At 44.7% G+C, this 23862-nt stretch overlaps 1 protein-coding gene across 1 annotated transcript in view; it reads right to left on the minus strand.

The window, feature by feature from the left end:
* The window catches only part of LOC141154990 (cytochrome P450 2H2-like), a 39426-nt gene that overhangs the window by 10029 nt on the left and 5535 nt on the right, over positions 1-23862 (minus strand). Inside the window, exons 2-6 of the mRNA XM_073641580.1 lie at positions 11786-11948; positions 10164-10313; positions 9175-9335; positions 6586-6762; positions 6245-6386 (exon numbers count right to left, since the gene is read on the minus strand). Of these exons, the coding sequence (XP_073497681.1) occupies positions 6245-6386; positions 6586-6762; positions 9175-9335; positions 10164-10313; positions 11786-11948 (793 nt within the window). The remainder of the gene's footprint in view (positions 1-6244; positions 6387-6585; positions 6763-9174; positions 9336-10163; positions 10314-11785; positions 11949-23862) is intronic.

The following is a 23862-nucleotide window of genomic DNA, read 5'->3' on the forward strand; positions in this document are numbered from 1 at the left end:
GAATAGTAAGGGCTGTCTGATGTGCCTATAAAAATAGGCTTTATGACTTTCAGAGTCCCTCCATCATAAATAAAACAGGATGTGTCTGATGATATGTCACACACCACATTGCCAGATAAGGTTGTAAAATGTTAAACTGACATTTCCGGGTGAATGCATTTGTCTTAAAAAAATAACGTAAAAAACCCAAAACAATAGGATCTTTCTTAAGTATAGAAAACAGCGTCACCAATTTAACCTCAATGTAATCACATTGTTCAGCTCATGCACCTCCTCCTCCATCTCTGAAATGACCACATCAGTCACAAGCTGACAGCACTGCAGCACTGCCTTGGCCAAGCGGCAACAGGCTGTGCTGAAGATAACATGCTTAATGCTTAATTGACAAACCGCCCAGCGCTGCAGAGTTGTTGAAAGCTGTAACACAGCAGCCTGATCTGTGGCTCTCACCGCTGAACATACAGCCAGGCATGGTCGTGTGTGACAATGGGCGGAACCTGGTGATGGAGAAATGACAGCAGGAGTAGATACGGTTTCCCACTATGCCAGTCCTTTCACCGAGCTAAATACAACTCTCAGCAAAAAAAAGTTGTGGACTGGCTCCGTACCGTCCCTGGCCACATTCACCTGTCCACGTGTTTGTGGTTAGGCGGTCCTTCCCAGTAAGTGCACTGGGGAGGGCACGTGTAATGTTATGGGACCTGTGCTTGTGGAAGGCAGAGACGATACAGGGAGAAACAGTGGCGGCTGGGGACTGAGTATGGACACCCGGCCGCCGCCGGCATGAGGTTGTGAAAAGCTTCCGCCTCCACGAGCTTAAAAGGCCATATTTCAAGTGCAAGCTGCCCAGAAATCTGGCAGTTTAGTGTTGCGGCATGTGGGTGAGTGGGTGGCTGGCTGCATACTTGCACTTGCATTCCAAGTGACAGAAAACTAAGCCGATGGTGGCCTCTATCATCATCATGGCCTCACCTCGTCACTATGAACTATCCTGAAGTAGAAGCCAGGGCCCGCCGAAGGAGTCTCCGGTTCTCTGGTGGGCCCGTCCAACCCTGCCGAGAAGCAGCCCTGGCTAGCAAGAGTGTGGCAGAAGGTTCCCGGACACTCTATGGCTGCTTTTTTAATGTGGATCGGCCATGCTTATGCATGTTAATTCTTAAACCGCATTACAGATCATTCCATTGTCCAAATCTGTATTCAAGAAATTAAATGCGCAAAGAAAGATGTGTGTGTGTCAAAGCACCACCGACAAGTGCAAGTTGATGTTGGACGGGCTGCCACTGCTTCTGCAACAAGCTCATTAGAGGACTTCCTGGGAGAAATGACACGCAGGGTAGATACGGTTCTCCTCTATGCCAGTCCTTTCACCGAGTTAAATACAACTCTCAGCAAAAAAAGTTGTGGACTGGCTCCGCACCGTCCCTGGCCACATTCACCTGGCCACATTGACCTGACCACGTGTTTGTGGTTAGGCGGTCCTTCCCAGTAAGTGCACTGGGGAGGGCACGGGTAATGTTGTGGGACCCGTGCTTATGGAAGGCGGAGATGATACCCGGAGAAATAGTGGGGGCTGAAGACCGAGTAAGGACACCGGACCGCCGCCGGCATGAGGTTATGAAAAGCTTCCACCTCCATGAGCCTAAAAGGTTACATTTCAATTGCAAGCAGCTGTCAAAAATTTGGCAGTATAGTACTGAAGCCTGTGGGTGGGTGGGTGGCTGGCTGCATACCTGTGCTTGCATTCCAAGGAATGGGATAGGGACAACTGAACACTGCACTGGGACAAGGACGTGGGCGGTGATTGTTGCAAGTTTGCAATGACAAGTGCATGGCCGGAGGTATCTTCGCCTGCGCCAAGGATCACTTATGATGGGCACACTTTTAGGCAGTTTCCTGGGAGTCAGAGATGCTTCTAGAGGTCTTTCCCATGCTGTTCTCATGTCTTTTCAGCACCGTATGTATGTGTCTGATGATGTGTCACACACCACATGGCCAGATAAGGTTGTAAAATGTTAAAATGATATTTCCCAGTTAATGCATTTGTCTTTGTTGAAAGCAATTCAAAAGTGCAAAAACACATCAAAAACACTACGTGTGAACATAGCCCAAGGTGTGGAGGAGTATTTTTGTTTTAGGTTATTTATTTTGCTTTATATACATTGTACATGTCATGGAAAGGATGTTCCTTAACATATTTCCCAGGAAAATCCATTTTGGTTTTGTTTTGATATGTTTTATTGTGAGTCCGTAAAAGTGGCGTAATACCTATGACAACGTTGTTGACAGCAGTGACCTGGGAGTCAGAAATGCTTTCAGGTGTCTTCCCCATGCTGTTCCCATGTCATTAGAGCACTGTTCCCATTGATTTGGGCAATTTTTAGGCCCTCTGCAAACCGCCGGGGGGAGCCACCTGATAAATGCTCAAGTTTCCCATAGACTTATATTGGGCTCATTGCTCAGGTCGAGCACCCGAGTATTCCAATTTGCTCGACCCGAGCAACGAGTACCCGAGCATTTTAGTGCTCGCTCATCACTAATAATTACACTATTAGTGCTAGAGTATAAAAATCTTGTATGGAGAAATCAAACCACATGCCACCAAACATTACTCATAGGGTTGTGACCAGTGTACCAAGGGTCCACCAGTAACATTGACTCTGGGGCCGACTGTTTATTTACATGCAAATAATTCATTACCCTCATTCACAATTTTACCTGTACTTCTGTATAAAAATAAACTGAGCAGTTTCTTAATAACAATGAGATTCTTCCCTTGTCTTTATGACTCGCCCCCTGGGCCGTGGGGCACTCGGAGCCGGGCAATAGGGAGACGGTGGGGGTAGTAGTGGCAACCCGGTTCCGAGGCTCAGGGTGGTCAGACCAATGGTAGTCAGCTACGTAGTGATGATAATGTCCGACTACGCCACCCGTGGATTTGCGGTCATTAGGAACCGCCGCGGCAGGGCAGACCGCTGGGGCTGAGGATGTATGCAGCTGAGGTGGTGTGGCTCCCCACGGGAAGAGTGCAGCCCCAGGGCAGCATAGTGGATGGTGGGAGTGATAGTAGTGAGAGTCCCAGTACCGGTAGTGCTGGAGGCGCGAAGGAGCACACAGACAACAAGTTACAGTCCAGGGTCTTTACTCACAGTTAGTATCCATGTCACTTCAGCTGGCAATGACTGCCCGAGCCGTGCTGCGTCCACCAGGTGCGGGGCTCGGTCAACTCCCAGGCAGTTCAGGAATATGACACAGGACCCCCTTCTTTCCTTTCTCTGGCCTGCCTCACCAGTGACCCACTTTTGTCCAGCTGCCGCGGACCTGCGCAGGTAAACGTGGGCCCCGTTCCCCGCTGTTCTGTATGGTGCCTTCCTAGCAGGTTTGATGAGGTGTCGCACCAATAAATGATCACGACCTCCGGTCTTTGGCTGAGGGTTGTTTCTCCTCCACCAACTTGGGATCCGGTACCCTTAATCTGCCTCACCCTTCACCCTGTATTCTCGTGGGTTCTTAGGGTCCCTTCCACCTTCTTGTTCCTGAGCCCCTCTGTTCCTCTCTCTCTTCCTTTCTTGTTCCTTCTCCTCCTGTTCCCACTTCTCCTCCTTCCTCGGCCTCTTCTCTAGGCCCACTTCTCCTCACAGACTGAACCCAGATCTAAGATGGCTCCTCCCTTTTATACTTCCCTCTAGCCATGAGCCCAGGTGACCAGCAACCAATGGGCTCCTACCTAAGCTCAGGAACCAACCCCTATCTGCCCCTACAGCACTGGGTGTTCCACCCCCCTCCCCACTCCAGACACGGACATAGTCGGTCGTGCCTGCACTTCTGTCTAGTGGGAGCACCGTTGAGCTGTCCCTCGGAAATGGGGTGTGTGTGCTGTATGCAGCTAACTGAGCCCTGGTCCATACTACATCCTTACCTGGGAATGGAATATCACACCTCTGGCAGAGGTGCAATACCCCTGTAGCGGCCGAACCCTCGGGGCGCTACATTTACATAGTGAAACAAGTGTATTGTGCTTGTGTGTCACCCTGGCCTGGATGCCACAAAATATATTAAAGCTGTGTCTGAGAGCAAGGGGGAGGTTCTCTAGTCAGGGGAACATTAGCATGCAGTACCTCCTGTCTCAGGCCAGTAGGGGGAGCAGGCTGCCCCTATAAAAGCTGGTGCTTGGGGCAGGGTTAGAGAGAGCTGGACGACCTGTCTCAGGATTCAGGTCCCAGAGCAGAGAGGGACAGTTGTATTGCACCCTAAGAGGAAGTGTGGCAGTAGGAGAGCCACAAGCCAGAGACAAGAGGCGACGAGAGCCTGTCTTGGCAGATAAAGGACTTAATTTCCCAGACTTTGGTGTCTGAGGCTGGGAGGATTCCACATTCTCCAGCAGATAACCAGTCCGCAGGGGACTGTATATTCCTTGGCCTAAGAAGCCTGGAGGCTCTGCCACAACAGAAGGGACCAGTAAAGCCATACCAGGCCAGGAGCAGAAAGGAACCCACGTCGCAGGCCATACAGGCGAGAGTACACGGAGAGCTCGGAAGTGTGGGCTGTTATCCTATATGGAGGAGATAGTCAGAAGGAGCGCAGAAAGCACGGTAGGCCTACACCCTCACCCTGACCAGGGCCAATTTCCCTGTTGCTCTCAGACATCCAGGTCCCCTCCTAGCCGGGACTGTTTGTGGGTCAATTTACCTGTTCTAGTAAAGACCCTGGACTGCAACCTGTTGTCTGCGTGCTCCTTGCTCCTCCAGCACTATCAGCACTGGGACTCTCACTACCATCACTCCCAACATCCACTACACTGCCCTGGGGCCGCACTCTTCCCGTGGGGAGTCACACCATCCCAGCTGCATACATCATCAGCCCCAGCGGTCTGCCTTGCAGCGGCGGTTCCAAATGACCGCAAATCCAAGGGTGGCGTAGTCGGACATAATCATCAGCACATAACGGACTACCACTGGCCTGACCACCCTGAGCCACGGAACCGGGTTGCCACTACTACTCCCATCGTTCCCCTACTGCCCGGATCCAAGTGCCCCACGGCCCAGGGGGCGAGTCACTTGCTACTGCTCATAGAGGTGAATGGGTGGAGGGCAACTCCTGCATAGAATCCTACAGGGGATTCAACTGTAGTGTTCACCCTTGGGCCAGTTGGAGCTTGGTTGTATCTATAGAGGGAGCACATACTTTAGACCTAAAGAATTTCCCCAAAAATGACAATATTAGCAGTATATGTGCACATGATAGGGCTGTCACCCCCCCCCAGTTGGGTTATGTGGCACCTATTTATCAACTTCTATTGTCCTGTATCATACTGGTATCAATTTTTAACTGGTCATTCCTTGTTTTTATTGTGATTATTCAATAAATTACTATATCTGATCTTGTAGACGTGTTTCATTTCTTAGTCTTGGTGTGGTGATATTCTCCCCAGGCTAATGTGTTGCTTTTTGGCATTAAGAGGAGACTTGGTAGGCAGGTTATATAATATTGAATTTACAGGATAATTACAACCAAATATTCAGCCCTATACACGGGGCATACAACCATAAAACACGGATTCTTATACAGAACCTTTACGCATGATGTTGCGCTGGGCCTACACATCTCTGGAGAAGCTGGTGATGTTAGTATTCACGGCTCTGATACAGGATTACCATCTTGCCCGCTGGACCAGTGTCCTTCACATCTTTTTGTTCAACTCTAATAGGCATACTAATGGAATCAAATGCTATTCTTGAGAAAAAGAATTGCTACATTGTTCCATCTCATTCTGTATTTTGTGACACTCTACACCTTGTCATTTCAGAGACACCATATGGTGGCACACATAGTGCCTACAGCTATATGAACCTATGTCTACGAGGTAGAATCAGACCTCCATCAAAGTTTTAGAATTCTACCCTACCACTGTCATTAATTGCCCTCCAGCAATCTTTCCTCCGGGAGGGCGTTATACATTTCATGAGTATAAGAAGTTGAAGTTTTGGGGGCATGGTGCAATAATTCCATTCTTTGTTTTCATCAAAAAAGGAAACAATGACTTAGGTGGAGTTGGTTGATACTAGAGAAAAAAAAAGTTGCAACAAGGACAAGGCACCGAGCCTGCCAAGTAATATTTTTAATGTTTGTGTCTTTCTATGTGTCAGGAATTAGGACAGACTCAGATTTTTACTCCTGCACTAATTACAGCTACAATTTTATGTGGGGAACATATTAAATACTCTAAAAGATGCATTAACATAATCACCTTGTATCTCAGGATATTTCAAGAGTAAAAGAAAGCCATACGTCAGTGTCATACTGGTTGTCTCTGTTCCAGCAAAGAATAAGTCTAATATTGTTGCCTGTAGATTCTCCTCATGAAATTCGGTGTTTGGATTTTTTTTTTCCTAAAAAAAAAATGAAATTCATTATTTTTTAATTCTAAAAAAATAGTCAAAAACCCATGCGAGCTTTATAAACCAAATAGTAGTAGTAAAAAAATTTCAACAAACTGGAGTGATTCATTTCAACTACTTATTTTCAAAGTTCTATATAAAAAATGTGACCCTTAAAGGTTAGATAATCGAATATCATCTAAACACTCACGTCTTCCATCCTCATGAGGAAGCAATCTATGAAGTCACGAGGGCAGTTCTCATCCAGGGTGTCTCCATGGGTTTTTATCATCTCCTTAATAAATTGTTTCAAGCTGTCTGCAGTTTTAATAGTCGTCTGATGGGGACCTGGAATGTAGGACATTATGGCTGGGTACCTGTTATAGAGCTAAGGTAAGAAGCAATAGGCAAACAACCATAATATTATTTGATTGTTCAGTTTCATATTTATATCATGCTATGTCACATTTATATTCTTTAATAGTCACCTTTGCAAAACAGTTTCTTTCTTTTGCTTTTTTCTTGACTACAAACTTAAAAAGGAGACAGCTAGGTGGGGTAAAAACTTCTGTTTTGTGTCTAGAGTTCCCTTAAAGAGCCATAGTACTGGGCAAAAGTTTTAAGCAGGCGTGAAAAAAAATGCTGAATGTAAAAATGCTTTCACATGGTTAATAGTTTATTTTCATCACTTAACAAAATAGAGAGTGAATGAACAAAAGAGACATCTAAGTCAACATATGTGGCCACCCTTTGGTTTCATCAATTCTTCTGGAGAACTAACCCATATCTTCTGTGAACGTCACTAGTGAAAATCCTTCTGTCTCTTCAAATAATCCCAGACAGACAGGATGGGGGCCGGATCAGGGCACTGTGGGGGCTGGATCAGGGCACTGTGGGGGCTGGATCAGGGCACTGTGGGGGCCGGATCAGGGCACTGTGGGGGCTGGATCACTTCCAGGACTCCTTGTTCTTATTTTAGCTGAGGATAATTCTTCATGACATGTACTGATCTGTCTGTATTTATTAACAGTAGATGGATGTAGCTGTGTTCCACTGTTTGCTGACAGTTCTGAGTGAATGATATCATGAAATCTTTTAATTTTGAAGGAAGGTAAACATCTTGTGTCTTTCATCTTCTGCACTAAGTTTCTTTAGCCAATCACAGTGTCAAAGGTCCTCAACATTATTCATTTCTTCGTGACTTCAATGCTGAGAAATACATACAGATACTTATCCATATTGCAGTACCATCAGGAAGGCGTCCGATTGGTTTCAAATTTATTCTGCACCCGGACAATGAACAGTATATCATAAAAAATCTAAAAACATCAAGTACATTGGATAGGCATTAAAAAAAGTAAAAACACACATAATATATACTAAAGCAACACTATAACACCCTATATTAACCTATTTGGTTATATCTACCTGAATCTACCCGCCCCTCCATGGCTGTCCCTGTTTGTCCCGATATGGTCGTATGTAATTAGGGAATACTAATCACCAGGATTCAACACAATAGACAAATGACCCCAAGCATACATCCAATGTCATTAAGAACTATCTTCAGTGTAAAGAAGAACAAGGAGCCCTGGAAGTGACGAAACGGCCCCCACAGAGCTCTGATCTCAGCATCATCCAGTCTGTCGGGGATTACGTGAAGAGACAGAAGGTTCTGCACAAGCGACATCCACAGAAGATCTGTGGTTAGGTCTCCAAGATTTTTGGAACAATCACCTGCCGAGTTCCTTCAAAAACTGTACAATTACAAGTGTACTGAGAAAAATTGACGAAGGCAAAGGTCGACGTAAGCAAATATTGATTTGATTTAGATTTCTCTTTTGTTCATTCATTTTTCATTTTGCTTGTTGATAAAAATAAACTATTAACACGTCTATTTTTTAAAAGCACTTTCACTTAGCAATATTTTTGCACACCTTCATAAAAATTTTTTGCACGGTACTGTATTTGTCTCCACTCTCCAAGGCTACTGACTGCAGACAAATATGTCATCTGATTCTGTTGTCATACCACCTATTTTTCATCACCTTTTTCTTGCTAAACTACTGTACTAAATATAGTTTAGTAAATAGTAGGGATACAGATGCGAGTGGGATATGACAACATAGGGTTTGTTTGTAGCCTGTAACCATGGAGACAAAGGGTATGCATACAGAAGTGTAACTTGAAAGGATCAGGTCCCAGGTCAATTAAAATGTTACCCCCAAAGGTGCTATTTTAAAGGAGCTCTCTGATCTAAATAAAATGTTACATAGGATATGGATGGCATGAAAATAACAAAATCTGACAAAAATTGACCTGCAATGGTGTCACCCTTTTTCTCTGACAGTCAAACCTAAGCCAATGATTGGCTGCAGCAGTCAGGAGATTGGAATAGTCATTATCAGAGAACCATCCAATGAAATGCCTTTTCAGCAGCCAATTACAAACCTCAACAGTGCTCTGATGGAAATATGGTGATGTCATGATTCCGTTGTAGACCACCATGTCAGTGCTGGATCCATTGGCTTGAAAGCAAATGAGTAAGCTTAATTTTGTTATTAGCTCCGCATCCATGTTACATATTAGCCTGACAACTTTTAAAATGACACAATAGATCTTCTGTTCCATTTTTGTGCCAAGGCTGCAGATATCTCTGATGGGAGCCAAGGAGTCCTGACATCCTTTAGTTATGTGGGCAGAAGTTACCATAACGAGTGATGTCCTTTTATTTTTGTTATTTCTTGTTAATTACATTTCCCCCTTATCTATTTTAGAATGTATATTTTGTAGTATTTACCTGCCCTGAGCCGGAGTTTATCCGGTGGGAAATGTCATCAATATATGACAAGAGGGTCAAGAATTTTTCATCTTCGTAGTCAAATCTTTCACCAAATACGACGGAGCAAATAACATTGGAAACAGCCGGTCTCATTATATCTGGTGGGTTAATTGGCGAGTCTGTAAGTATATATATAGAGACAGTCAGTTATTGGTTTAACTATACAAGTTATCAGTTATTGGTTTAACTATACAAGCTATACAATACACTAGAGACATAGGGAAATATAGACCATGACAAGATTGTTGTTACACACCTGTCTCCATTATCCCAGGTTTTTCTTCCTTCTTCTGGGTCCACTGCCCTCTGTTGGGTTCCACGTTGGGTCTTGTAGGTTTCCGGGCGTGGATCAATGACATCATCTTCCTAGACATATTTAAGGTCGATTGAGACACACACCTGTGTCTCGTGATTGAGCTTTTAGACCTCTTTGTTTTGGGTGCTTTGCCTTATGTGCATAATATGCTTTAGTTGTTTCCATCCCTGGTGGGTTCCACTTCATTTATTCTGCTGCTCCTGAGTGTGCCAAGTGCTCACTGTCCATGTGCCTTCCAACTTGATACACCAATGCCCAGGGTCTTTGTGCTCATCCAGACTTAGGGCTTAAAGGATCCAGCTCACTTTGTGAGTGTTAACCATTGCTACACAGTAGACCTGCAGTGCAGATCTATGAACTGGTTTGTATGGCTGTCTCATATTAATGTTGGCCATACCCATCAATTCCAGTGGATCGGCTATTTATCCATTCTGTATTGGGCCATCCTGATTGTTATACAATTCTAAACATTGTGAAAAGAAGTTGAATTTCAACAAGACCAATTCTTTATTCACTCAGTCCAAATGTGCATGTTCATAGGGGCTTCCCTACTAATGTTGTTGACCAACAGGCATCCAATATGTATGGCTGGCCTGAAAACATGAGGCATATTTTTGAAAATTGCACCCACCTTTATCCTTCATGAGTTTCTCATTTAGACAACGGGCTTCTTCTTGAATTCTTTCGTCGATGCTTCTCTTTCCCATTCCAAAATTTCTCAAAGTTGTTAGTGAAAATCGACGAAGAATTCTCCATCTTTCTCCATTGCTTCCAACGACCCCTGTAAGTTCAAACTATAGTTAGAAAGATTGTCTAGGATTTGAAATACATGGATGTTGTCTTCCAAAAATGGAACTTTTGATATATCTGACAAGGTCTCCTTCTGTACTCTCTTCTTATCTCCTCTTCCCACAATCACATACAAAATTTCTCAGTGGCTTCCCCCCTACTCTGGCATTCTCTACCCAAACTCATTAGACTCTCGCCTATCGTGGAAACCTTCAAAATTAACCTGAAGACCCACCTCTTCCGACAAGCCTATAACCTGCAGTAACCACGGCTCCACCATACCGCTGCACGACCAGCTCTATCCGCACCTGCTGTATCCTCACCCATCCCTTGTAGACTGTGAGCCCTCGCGGGCAGGGTCCTCTCTCCTCCTGTACCAGACGGTGCCTTGTATTGTTCATGATTATTGTACTTGTTTTTTACTATGTATATCCCTCTCACATGTAAAGTGCCATGGAATAAATGGTGAAATAATAATAATAATAATATATGGCATTGTACATGGAGGAAAGTGGCTAAAACTTTAGGTTTATTTTCATACCTGACAACCCCAGTCTTTCACCATTCATCTCATCTATTATATACATTTTGCTAGAATTGTATGGCATAGATATAGCATTATTGCATAATTCATATTGAAATTGTCAATTTATTGTGAATTTGTACTTTATTTAATGGGAATGCATTATCAAAAGTATTTGGTCAATTACAAAAGTTCATCTGAATACTTTGTTATATATCCTTGACAGAGGTCAAACGTTTTCTGTAAGTCTTCACAAGGTTGGCACACACTGTTGCTGGTATGTTGGCCCATTCCTTCATGCAGATCTCCTCTAGAGCAGTGATGTTTTGGGGCTGTCGCTGGACAGCTCTTTGGTCTTCGCCATAGTAGAGTTTGGAGTGTGAATGTTTGAGGTTGCAGGCAGGTGTCTTTTATACTAATAAAAAGTTCAAACAGATGCCAGTACTACAAGTAATGAGCGGAGGACAGAGGAGCCTCTTAAAGAAGAAGTTACAGGTCTGTGAGAGCCCGAAATCTTGCTTGTTTGTAATTGACCAAATACTTATTTCCCACCAAAATTTGAAAAAAAATTCTTTCCAAATCAGACAAAGTGATTTTCAGGATTTGTTTTCTCATTTTGTCTCTCATAGTTGAGGTCTACCTATGATGTCAATTACAGCCCTCTCTCATCTTTTTAAGTTGGAGAACTTGCACAATTGGTGGCGGACTAAATACTTTTGTTCCCCACTGTACATGTGGATTTCCTGAAAGAATAGGAAGTTAAGAGTCTAGAATAGCCCCAGTGGCCTGTGTAAAAATTGCTAAATTTGTTTTTTTTTCATATACAAATAGTGATATGAAAAAAAAATTGACAAACATTTATTGAAAATATACAATTTAACATAAAATCCTGAGTTAAACAATAGTTCACTTGTTGATTAAATATTCCCTTTGCCACTTACCAAAATCCTTAGAAAAAAACTCTGCTGCTCCCATGTCTCCCCTATCACTAAACACGTCACTGCAGTCCACCAATGCTTCTTTAATAGCGTCGTACCCAATCAGCACTATTATCCGAAAGTTTGCTAAGTATATGGTATAAACGGGTCCATATCTTTTGCTCAGCTAGAGAGATATGAAAAAATAAAAATGATAAAGGACAGATGTAAAACGTTGGTTGTTTTCGCATTCGTGTATTACAAATCTACATAACAGTTTACTTGGGCATCCGGTCCAGTGCAAGAAAGTCTTACCCAGAAGACCTGGGAAAATGTTTTCTGGATCTTATAAGGTGGAATCTGATTAATGCATTTACTGCATAGATGTGCAATACATTTTGGGTATTTTTTTTTATTCATAGAAGGGGTTCTCTATTTCAGTTAAAGAGGAGAACAGCTGCAAATAGCATCTGTTTGGAGGACACAGCATGTCCATGTATTACAAATAGCATATTTATATAACAGGGCATCAGGTAATACTTTAATTCTCCTGCAAGTCTGCTGCAGGCAAAATAAGCACCTCTTCTAACAGATAACTGCTGATTGCTGATGGTTCTAGTGGTTAGACATTTTGTGATTGCATGCTGTTAAGTGATCTGTAAGTAGAAAACACTATTAATTTTTCACAGCCAACCTAATGTTATGATTTACCCTCAGGCTGAGCATCAAGTGAACTTGGTCAACTGGTGGAGTCTACTGAACCCGTAGGTCCAGCTCAGCCCAGATTTGGTGGCATCCATCATATATATACACTGCTCAAAAAAATAAAGGGAAAACTTAAACAACAGAATATAACTCCAAGTAAATCAAACTTCTGTGAAATCAAACTGTCCACTTAGGAAGCAACACTGATTGACAATCAATTTCACATGCTGTTGTGCAAATGGAATAGACAATACATGGAAATTATTGGCAATTATCAAGACACACTCAATTAAGGAGTGGTTCTGCAGGTGGGGACCACAGACCACAACTCAGTACCAATGCTTTCTGGCTGATGTTTTGGTCACTTTTGAATGTTGGTTGTGCTTTCACACTCGTGGCAGCATGAGACGGACTCTACAACCCACAGAAGTTGCTCAGGTAGTGCAGCTCATCCAGGATGGCACATCAATGCGAGATGTCGTAAAAAGGTTTTCTATGTCTGTCAGTGTAGTGTCCAGAGGCTGGAGGCGCTACCAGGAGACAGGCCAGTACACCAGGAGACGTGGAGGGGGCTGTAGGAGGGCAACAACCCAGCAGCAGGACCGCTACCACTGCCTTTGTGCAAGGAGGAACAGGAGGAACACTGCCAGAGCCCTGCAAAATGACCTCCAGCAGGCCAAAAATGTGCATGTGTCTGCACAAACTGTTAGAAACTGACTCCATGAGGGTGGTATGAGGGCCCGACGTCTACAGATGGAGGTTGTGCTCACAGCCCAACACCGTGCAGGACGCTTGGCATTTGCCACAGAACACCAGAATTGGCAAAGTCACCACTGGCGCCCTGTGCTCTTCACAAATGAAAGCAGGTTCACACTGAGCATATGTGACAGATGTGACAGAGTCTGGAGACGCCGTGGAGAGTGATTTTCTGCCTGCAACATTCTTCAGCATGGCCGGTTTGGCAGTGGGTCAGTAATGGTGTGGGGTGGCATTTCTTTGGAGGGCCGCACAGCCCTCCATGCACTCGCCAGAGGTAGCCTGACTGCCATTAGGTACCGAGATGAGATCCTCAGACCCCTTGTGAGACCATATGCTGGTGCGGTTGGCCCTGGGTTCCTCCTAATGCAGGACAATGCCAGACCTCATGTGGCTGGAGTGTGTCAGCAGTTCCTGCAAGATGAAGGCATTGAAGCCATGGACTGGCCCGTCAGTTCCCCAGACCTAAATCCGATTGAGCACATCACAGACTGTCCAGGTGTTGGCGGATGCTTTAGTCCAGGTCTGGGAGGAGATCCCACAGGAGACCATCCGCAACCTCATCAGGAGCATGCCCTGGCATTGTAGGGAGGTCATACAAGCACGTAGAGGCCAAACACAATACTGAGCCTCATTTTGACTTGTTTTAAGGACATTACATCAAAGTTGAATCAGCCTGTAGTGTGTTTTTCCACATAATTTTGGGGGTGACTCCAAATCCAGGCCTCAATTGGTTAATAAATTTGATTTCCATTGATGATTTTTGTGTGATTTTGTTGTCAGCACATTCAACTTTGTACAGAACAAAGTATTCAATGAGAATATTTCATTCATTCAGATCTAGGATGTGTTATTTGAGTGTTCCCTTTATTTTTTTGAGCAGTGTATATATAGCAGATGTCCACAGTGCATGTATGGAGCAGACTCAGGTGCTGTTTTAACTAATCAGCACCCAAGTCTACACGATGAGACAGTGGAAAGATCACATGAGTATTTGCAGTGCGACCAGCCCACCTTCTTCCTTGGGCCCCTTAACCAGCCGCAAATGTAATATGTCGGCCCCTGTGATTGCGGTAGGCATATGGCAATGTCATAGCTGCCTGGGGCCTTCTGCAGGCCCAAGTGTCTTCCATGCTTGTTCACCTAAGCTGTCTAGTTCATAGGAGATTGGCAATTTTACAATATACTGCAATTTTACAATATTGCAGTGTATTGTATAAATGATTGCAGGTTCAAGTCACCAAGATAAAAATGTAAAAGAATAATAGAAAGCATGAAAATGAATAAAAAAAATTATAAAAAATAAAAACCACCCCCATTCCCCTCTTTTCTGGAAAGTAAATAAAATAAAAAAAAATGACCGTACTTTCTATCTTCATGTACCTAACTATCCGATCTTACAAAAAATCACTTCAAACTAAAAAAATGCTATGGGAAAAAAATTATTTTTTGGTCACTTTACCTCTCTGTAAAAAAAATTAAATGAAAAGAGTAAACAGAAAGTCGTATGAACCCCATAAAGGTAATTTTAAAAATATCATAAAAAACAAAAAAATAAAAAGTTTTAGCTCTAGGAAGGCAAAGAGGAAAAATTGTAAGTAAAGAGGAGCTCACTGGTACCCTGTCATCCAAAGATGAACATAAACCTGGAGTTGGACTGGTTATATAAGCTGTACAGAAATACCTTTAGCAAACATGTTGTCAGAATTAAAGGCTGGATCAGTCTTATAACAGAACAAGAAAACAGCGGAGACATCAAATTCCCCACTTTTACTCTGTTTATGGCCATCCGCTTTCAGCCAATTGAACATCAGCTACAGACTAGTGTTGAGCGAGCACTAAAATGCTCGGGTGCTCGAAGCTCGGCCCGAGCTCGCCGTGAAACTCGGGTGCTCGACCCGAGCAACGAGCCCAATGTTAGTCTATGGGAGACCCGAGCATTTTTTTGGCGGCACTCCCTGCAGTTTGTAGAAAGCCTAAAAAGTGCCCAAAACGATAGTGACAGTGCTCAAATGACATGGGGACAGCATGGGGATCGCCCCAGGAAGCATTTCTGACCCCCAGGTCACTTTTGTCAACAACGTGTTCAGAGGTATTAAGCTACTTTAACAGGCTCATAATAAAACGTTTAAAAACGAAAGTGAAACTTTTTTCCTGTGAAATATGTGAAGGAATTTATTTTCCAAGGTAAAGACTTGTGTATAAGGTAAAATAAATAACCAAAAACAAAAATACTCCTCCACACCTTGGGCTATGTTCACAAGTAGCAATTTTTATGCGTTTTTGCACTTTTGTATTGCTTTCAACTGTGACAAATGCATTCACCGGGAAATGTCATTTTAACATTTTACAACCTTATCTGGCCATGTGCTGTGTGACACATGCATACAGTGCTGAATAGACATAGGGACAGCATGGGGAAGACCCCTGGAAGCATCTCTGACTCCCAGGTCACTGCCTAAAAGTGTGGCAATCAGAAGTGACCTTGCCGCATCAGAAGATGCAGACTTGCAACTATCCCGATGCAAGTCCTTGTCCCAAGGTAGTGTTCAATTGTACCTCCCCGATTCCTTGCAATACAAGCGCAAATATGCAGCCAACCACCCACCCAACCCCAGGCTGCAATACCATACTGCTAGCTTGCACTTGAAATGGGGCCTTTTAGTCTTGAGGAGGCCAAAGCTGGCCACTACCTCATGGCTGCTTCGGCAGTGAGGTATCCAAACTAAGTCCCCAGCCGCCGGCGGCCGGGTGTCCACACTTGGTCCCCAGCTGCCCCGCGGTTGGGTGTCCACACATGATCCCCAGCCGCCTGGGGGCAGCGGGTGTCCATAAACGGTCCCCAGCCGACCCGATTTCTCCGCGGAACATCCACACAGACTTTTCTTAGACTGGCCTGCTTTAGGGCAGCATTGGACGAGCCCACCAGAGAACCCGACTCCTCCGGTGGGCCCTGGCTTCTCCATCAGGGGAGTTGTTTGTGCCATGGTGAGGAGCACGATGATGATAGAAGTTAGCATCTGCATTGTTTTCTTGGAATGCAAGCGTAAGTGTGCAACCTGCCACCCACCCACCCCCAGGCTGCAATACCATACTGCTAGCTTGCTTGCACTTGAAATTGGGCCTTTTAGGCATGTGGAGGCAGACGCCGGCCACCATGTCATGGCTGTGTTGGCGGCACTCTTATCCATACCCAGTCCCCAGCCGCCCGGCGGCCGGGTGTCCGCACACAGTCCCCAGCCACTCCTATTTCTCTGCAGAACATCCCCACACACTTTTCTTAGACTGGCCTGCTTTTGGGCAGCATTGGACGAGCCCAACGGAGAACCCGACTCCTCCGGTGGGCCTGGCTTCTCCATCAGGGTAGTTGAGAGTGCCAAGGTGAGGAGCATGATGAGGATGATAGAAGTTAGCATCTGCTTTGTTTTCTTGGCATTCAAGCGCATGTATGTAGTAGCAGCTAGGCCTGAGGTGGTCAGTGTTTTGACGCATATCCTACCTTCTACTTGAATTGCTGGATGTTTTCCTGCTACTATCCAAGTTCTATGACTCCCGTTAAAACAAAGCTTCAGGTGATAAATGATGGATGAGGTAGTGGCAAAGGAGAAAGAGCAGGAGGAACAGTGACCATTCACATCAATATCAGGCCAGTCAACCACATATGTTTTGTAGGATATGTTTCTGTAACAAAAAGAGCGGTTCGGCTGCACAGTTATAGGGCATAAAGTGAGTGCAATGCCTACCAAAAATTTTGAGGCACTCCAATGCCCCTTGGAAATGACAAGGAGGTCAGAGGGCCTTAACTAAACCTTTTTTTCCATTTATAGCAACTGGGTCTCCTTTGCACTGTTGGCCTAAGCAGTGAATGGAAGGCTTTCCAAAAATTATGAGGAACTGCAATGCTCCTTGAAACAGACGTGGATTACAGCTTACTAAAAGCCTTCTACTCATTATTGGGGAGTGTGTCTCCCTTAGTTTTCACCTTTGCATTGAAAAGCAAAAGCTGACTAAAATTAGGAGGAAATGCAATGTCCGTTGGAAGAGTCATGGAGGTAAGAGGTAAGGTAATTAAAAACAACATTTTAATGCCCCTTGGAAGAGACGTGGAGGTCACAGTAGCTTAACAAGACAGTTTTAATGCCACTTGGAATAGTGGTGGAAGTTAAAGAGGAATAAAAAGACAATATCAATGCCCCGTGGAATAGACATTGAGGTCACAGTAGCTTAACAAGACAGTTTTAATGCCCCTTGGTACAGTGGTGGAAGTTACAGTGGAATAAAAAGACTATCAATACCCTGTGAAATAGATATTGAGGTCACAGTTGCTTAACAAGACGGTTTTAATGCCCCTTGGAAGAGTGGTGGAAGTTACTGTGGAATAAAAAGACAATATCAATGCCCCGTGGAATAGACGTTGAGGTCACAGTAGCTTAACAAGACAGTTGTTATGCCCCTCGGAAGAGACATGGAGGTCACAGTAGCTTAACAAGATGTTTTTAATGCCCCTTATAAGAGCCATGCAGTACAGCATATTACAAACATTAGTCCCATTATTGGGGAGTGGGTCTCCCATAGTATTTGCTTATGCCTTCCAAGCAAAAGCTTCCAAAAATAAGGACGGAGCAACTTGCAATGCCCCTTACAAGAGCCATGCAGTACAGCATATTACAAACATAAGTCCCATTATTGGGGAGTGGGTCTCCCATAGTATTTGCTAATGCCTTCCAAGCAACAGCTTCCAAAAATTAGGACGGAGCAACTTGCAATGCCTCTTACTAGAGCCATACAGTACAGCATATTACAAACATTAGTCCCATTATTGGGGAGTGGGTCTCCCATAGTATTTGCTTATGCCTTCCAAGCAAAAGCTTCCAAAAATTGGGGCAGAGCAACTTGCAATGCCCCTTACAAGAGCCATGCAGTACAGAAAATTACAAACATTAGTCCCATTATTGGGGAGTGGGTCTCCCATAGTATTTGCTTATGTCTGCCAAGCAAAAGCTTCCAAAAATTAGGACGGAGCAACTTGCAATGCCTCTTACAAGAGCCATGCAGTACAGCATATTACAACCATTAGTCCCATTATTGGGGAATGGGACTCCCATAGTATTTGCTTATGCCTTCCAAGCAAAAGCTTCCAAACATTAGGATGGAGCAACTTGCAATGCCTTTTACAAGAGCCATGCAGTACAGCATATTACAAACATAAGTCCCATTATTGGGGAATGGGACTCCCATAGTATTTGCTTATGCCTTCCAAGCAAAAGCTTCCAAAAATTATGAGGAAATGCAATGCCCGTTGAAGAGTCGTAGAGGTCCCAGTAGCTTAACAAGACGCTTTTAATGCCCCTTACAAGAGACATGGAGGTCAGAGTGGTATAACAAGACACGTTTAATGCCCCTCAGAAGAGACGTGGAGGTCAGAGTGGTATAACAAGATGCTTTTAATGCCCCTTACAAGAGACGCGGAGGTCAGAGTGGCATAACAAGACGCTTTTAATGCCCCTTACAAGAGACGTGGAGGTCAGAGTGGTATAACAAGATGCTTTTAATGCCCCTGAGAAGAGACGTGGAGGTCAGAGTGGTATAACAAGACGCTTTTAATGCCCCTTACAAGAGACGTGGAGGTCAGAGTGGTATAACAAGATGCTTTTAATGCCCCTTACAAGAGATGTGGAGGTCAGAGTGGTATAACAAGACGCTTTTAATGCCCCTTACAAGAGACGTGGAGGTTAGAGTGTTATAACAAGATGCTTTTAATGCCCCTGAGAAGAGATGTGGAGGTCAGAGTGGTATAGCAAGACGCTTTTAATGCCCATTACAAGAGACGTGGAGGTCAGAGTGGTATAACAAGACACTTTTAATGCCCCTTACAAGAGACGTGGAGGTCAGAGTGTTATAACAAGATGCTTTTAATGCCCCTCAGAAGAGACGTGGAGGTCAGAGTGGTATAACAAGACGCTTTTAATGCCCCTTACAAGAGATGTGGAGGTCAGAGTGGTATAACAAGACGCTTTTAATGCCCCTTACAAGAGATGTGAAGGTAAGAGTGGTATAACAAGACGCTTTTAATGCCCCTTACAAGAGACATGGAGGTCAGAGTGGTATAACAAGACGCTTTTAATGCCCCTTGGAAGAGCCATACAGTACAGCATCTTAAAACTATTATTCCCATTATTGGGGAGTGGGTCTCCCACAGTCTTTGCTTATGCCTTCCAAGCAAAAGCTGAAAAAAATCAGGATGGAGGAACGTTCAATAATGGCAACACGGACCACGGTCACCCTGGTGGTATAGTGGTGGTGGAGGCTGATGATAAGGCGAAGAACATAAAACAGCCAAATTAAGGAAGCATATATCCATGTGTGGGTGTGAAGCGGTGCATGTGAATACACCTCCCGAAATAATACAGTGGATTTGACTTTATGTTACTCTGCTGTCATTTGGTGGTGATGAGAAATCTGGCCCAATCCAGCCCTTGTTCATTTTGATAAGGGTCATCTTGTCAGCATTGTCAGTTGACAGGCGAGTGCGCTTATCAGTTATGATTCTCCCAGCGGCACTAAAAACACGCTCTGAAAACACGCTAGCGGCAGGGCAGGCCAGGACCTCCAAGGCATACAGAGCGAGTTCATTCCAAGTGTTCAGCTTGGATACCCAATAATTAAAAGGCACAGAGGAATCACGGAGGACGCTGGTACAGTCGGCAAGGTACTCCCTCACCATCTTTTGAAACTTTCCACTCCTTGTGAGAGTACCCCGCGCCTCAGGGTCTGTCCGAAGGGAGGGTCTGAGAAAACTGTCCCAGAACATTGACAGTGTTCCCCTGCCTCTGCTGGATTGAAGTTGCATCTCTCTCGCATGTACGCCTTGGTTGGGCAACAACGAACTGTGACCTCTGCCGCTAGCATGTTCAGATGGGAATTTTTTTAACAGTTCTGCAGCAAGGGCCTTCTGGTACTGCCCCATTTTGTAGACCTCTCCACCTCAGGAATAAGAGAGTGAAAGTTCTCCTTTTAGCGGGGGGTCTACAAGTGTCACCAACCAGTAATGACTGTCACCCAAAATTTTGACAACGTAAGGGTCACGGTTAAGGCAGCATAACATAAAGTAAGCCATGCGTGCAAGACTGGCAACGGGCAAGATTTCCGTGTCCTCACCAAGATGATGACTGACCATGCTCTCCTCATCCTCCTCCTCCCCCCCCCCTTCCTCAGGCCACCCACGCTGAACCGACGGTATGACAGTTGTACAGGTACTACCGTCTACAGCGCATGATACCAGCTCCTGTTCTTCCTCCTCCTCCTCCCCTACCTCATTGTCCCCCAATGCACGTTGGGATGAGATAAGGCTGGGCTGTGTGTAATCGCCCGCTACGGCTTCGTGATCCATCTAATCATACTCTGGCTGCAATGCCTCCTCTTTAATTCTCTGCAGAGAGCAGACAATTGGGATGCTGACACTAATGATGGCGTCATCGCCACTCACCATCTTGGTGGACTCCTCAAAGTTTGTCAGGATGGTACATATGTCAGACATCCAGGTCCACTCCTGAGGTCTTATGTGTGGAGTCTGACCTGAATATCGACGGCCTTGTTGCAGCTGGTACTCCACAACTGCTCTCTTTTGCTCACAAATCCTTTGCAACATGTAGAGGGTAGAGTTCCAACGTGTGGGGACATCACACACCAGTTTGTGTGCCGGAAGCAGGAAACACTGCTGCAACACAACAAGGGCGGCGGAAGCTGTAGCCGACTTGTGAAAATGAGCTGACAGGCGGCGTACTTTCACGAGCAGATCTAGCAACTCGGTGTATGATTTAAGAAACCGCTGAACCACGAGGTTAAGCACATGAGCCAGGCATGGTACGTGTGTGATCTCGCCTCAGAGTCGCCACCAGGTTACGGTCATTGTCGCACACTACCATGCCTGGATGGAGGTTCAGCGGTCTCAGCCACAGAAAAAATACCAAAACCTGAATAATAGAGATTTTTTACCGTGGAATGGCAAAACCACAGTTATTGTATACTGGGGTATACCATAACATTTTAAATATATACAGTACAGACCAAAAGTTTGGACACACCTTCACATTTAAAGATTTTTCTGTATTTTCATGACTTTGAAAATTGTACATTCACACTGAAGGCATCAAAACTATGAATTAACACATGTGGAATTATATACTTAACAAAAAAGTGTGAAACAACTGAAAATATGTCTTATATTCTAGGTTCTTCAAAGTAGCCACCTTTTCCTTTGATGACTGCTTTGCACACTCTTGGCATTCTCTTGATGAGCTTCAAGAGGTAGTCATCGGAAATGGTCTTCCAACAATCTTGAAGGAGTTCTCAGAGATGCTTAGCACTTGTTGGCCCTTTTGCCTTCAATCTGCGGTCCAGCTCACCCAAAACCATCTCGATTGAGTTCAGGTCTGGTGACTATGGAGGCAGGTCATCTGGCGTAGCACCAGATAGCCCTTACACAGCCTGGAGGTGTGTTGGGGTCATTGCCCTGTTGAAAAATAAATGATGGTCCAAATAAACGCAAACCATATGGAATAGCATGCCGCTACAAGATGCTGTGGTAGCCATGCTGGTTCAGTAAGCCTTCAATTTTGAATAAATCCCCAACAGTGTCACCAGCAAAGCACCCCCACACCATCACACCTCCTCCTCCATGCTTCACGATGGGAACCAGGCATGTAGAGTCCATCCGTTCACCTTTTCTGCGTCATACAAAAACAATGTGGTTGGAACCAAAGATCTCAAATTTGGACTCATCAGACCAAAGCACAGATTTTCACTGGTCTAATGTCCATTCCTTGTGTTCTTTAGCCCAAACAAGTCTCTTCTGCTTGTTGCCTGTCCTTAGCAGTGGTTTCCTAGCAGCTATTTTACCATGAAGGCCTGATGCACAAAGTCTCCTCTTAACAGTTGTTGAAGAGATGTGTCTGCTGCTAGAACTCTGTATGGCATTGACCTGGTCTGTTATCTGAGCTGTTATGATCTTCTACAAGCACTAAGGAAAGACAGGAGATCTGTCCCTACAATAGAACTAAGCTGGATCCCTACGATGTAACGGGGAACCTGATCCTGCGATCAGATCCGCTAACGTCCTCGGCTAGTCTGAACGAAGACCTATAGATGTGAGGAAGGGATCCCTGCAAGAACTAGGGACTGGGAGAAAGATGGACACCTCCTAGCAGAAATTGTAGCAGTAAAAAGACAAACAAACAACATAGAACATAGAGGTCCGAAGACCTAGCAAAACTGACTGAGAAAGGTAACAGAGCACCAAGCTAGCTCAAGAGTAGAAATTACTATGTAGTCCAGCAAGGCCAGAAGGGCGGAGCAGGACCAAACAGGCAAAAAAGGTCACGTGACCAGCAAGATAGAAAAAACCTAACAGGAGAGTTCTAACAGTACCCCCTCTTCTAAGAGGATCCTCCGGATCCCTTAGGCCCAGGCTTATCAGGAAACCTCCTGTGAAACGCTCTGACAAGTCTGGAAGCAGAAACATCTTCCGCCCTCACCCATGAGTTATCCTCGGGTCCGAAACCCTTCCAAGTGACGAGATACTGCAAACTCCCTCTATACCGTCTAGAATTTAGGATGCGGGAAATTTCATATTCCCCATCCTCCACCACCGGAGGAACAGTGGCAGAGGCATCACCATCCCACACATCAGGTCTTTTCAACAGAGAAACATGAAACACCGGATTAATCTTCCAGGAAGTAGGAACGTCCAACCTAACAGCAGATTGGTTAACTATCTGAAGCACTTTGAAGCACCTACAAACTTGGGACCCAGGTTTTTAGAAGGAATCCTCAAACGCAGATTCTTAGAGGACAACCAAACCATGTCACCAGTAGCAAACAAAACCTCTTGCCGTTTCCTATCAAAGAACCTCTTTGATTTTTTGTTAGCCTCCTGAAGATTACCACGCACATCCGTCCAAACTCTCTCCAAATCACCGGAAAAACTCTCCTCCTCAGGCACAGCCTATACCAATTTGGAGAATGACCCAAAAGACGGATGTCTCCCAGAACACCAAAAAAAAGGCGAACACCCAGCAGAAGAGGATGTATGGTTGTTAAGAGCAAATTCAGCAAGTGGCAGAAACTCAGACCACCCCTCTTGATTGTCTGCCACAAAACAACGCAAGAACTGCTCAACATCCTGGTTTTTCCTTTCTGTTTAGCCATTAGACTCAGGATGATATCCAGATGAAAATGACAAATGAACTCCTAACCTGTCACAAAAGGCACGCCAAAAACAAGCCACGAACTGAGGTCCCCTATCAGAAACAATGTCAGTAGGAACGCCATGTAGTCTGACAATTTCCTTGACAAAGGCCTTAGCGAGTGTCTTAGCGCAGGGCAGTTTGATGAAGGAAACCAAGTGACACATCTTGCTAAAACGGTCCACGACCACCCAGATGACCATGAAACCCTCAGAGGGGGGAAGGTCAGTAATAAAGTCCATAGCCAGATGTGTCCAAGGTGCACTAGGAACCTCCAGAGGGCAAAGCAACCACGCAACAGGAGTATGTGAACACTTAGATCTAGCGCATACAGTACATTGACGCACCCACTTAATGACTTCCTTCTGCCATCCAGGCCACCAAAAACTGCGACCC

The sequence above is a fragment of the Phyllobates terribilis genome, unplaced genomic scaffold (assembly GCF_046119375.1).
Source record: "Phyllobates terribilis strain yellow unplaced genomic scaffold, ASM4611937v1 Scaffold_7__3_contigs__length_470593459, whole genome shotgun sequence".
NCBI lineage: Eukaryota > Metazoa > Chordata > Amphibia > Anura > Dendrobatidae > Phyllobates > Phyllobates terribilis.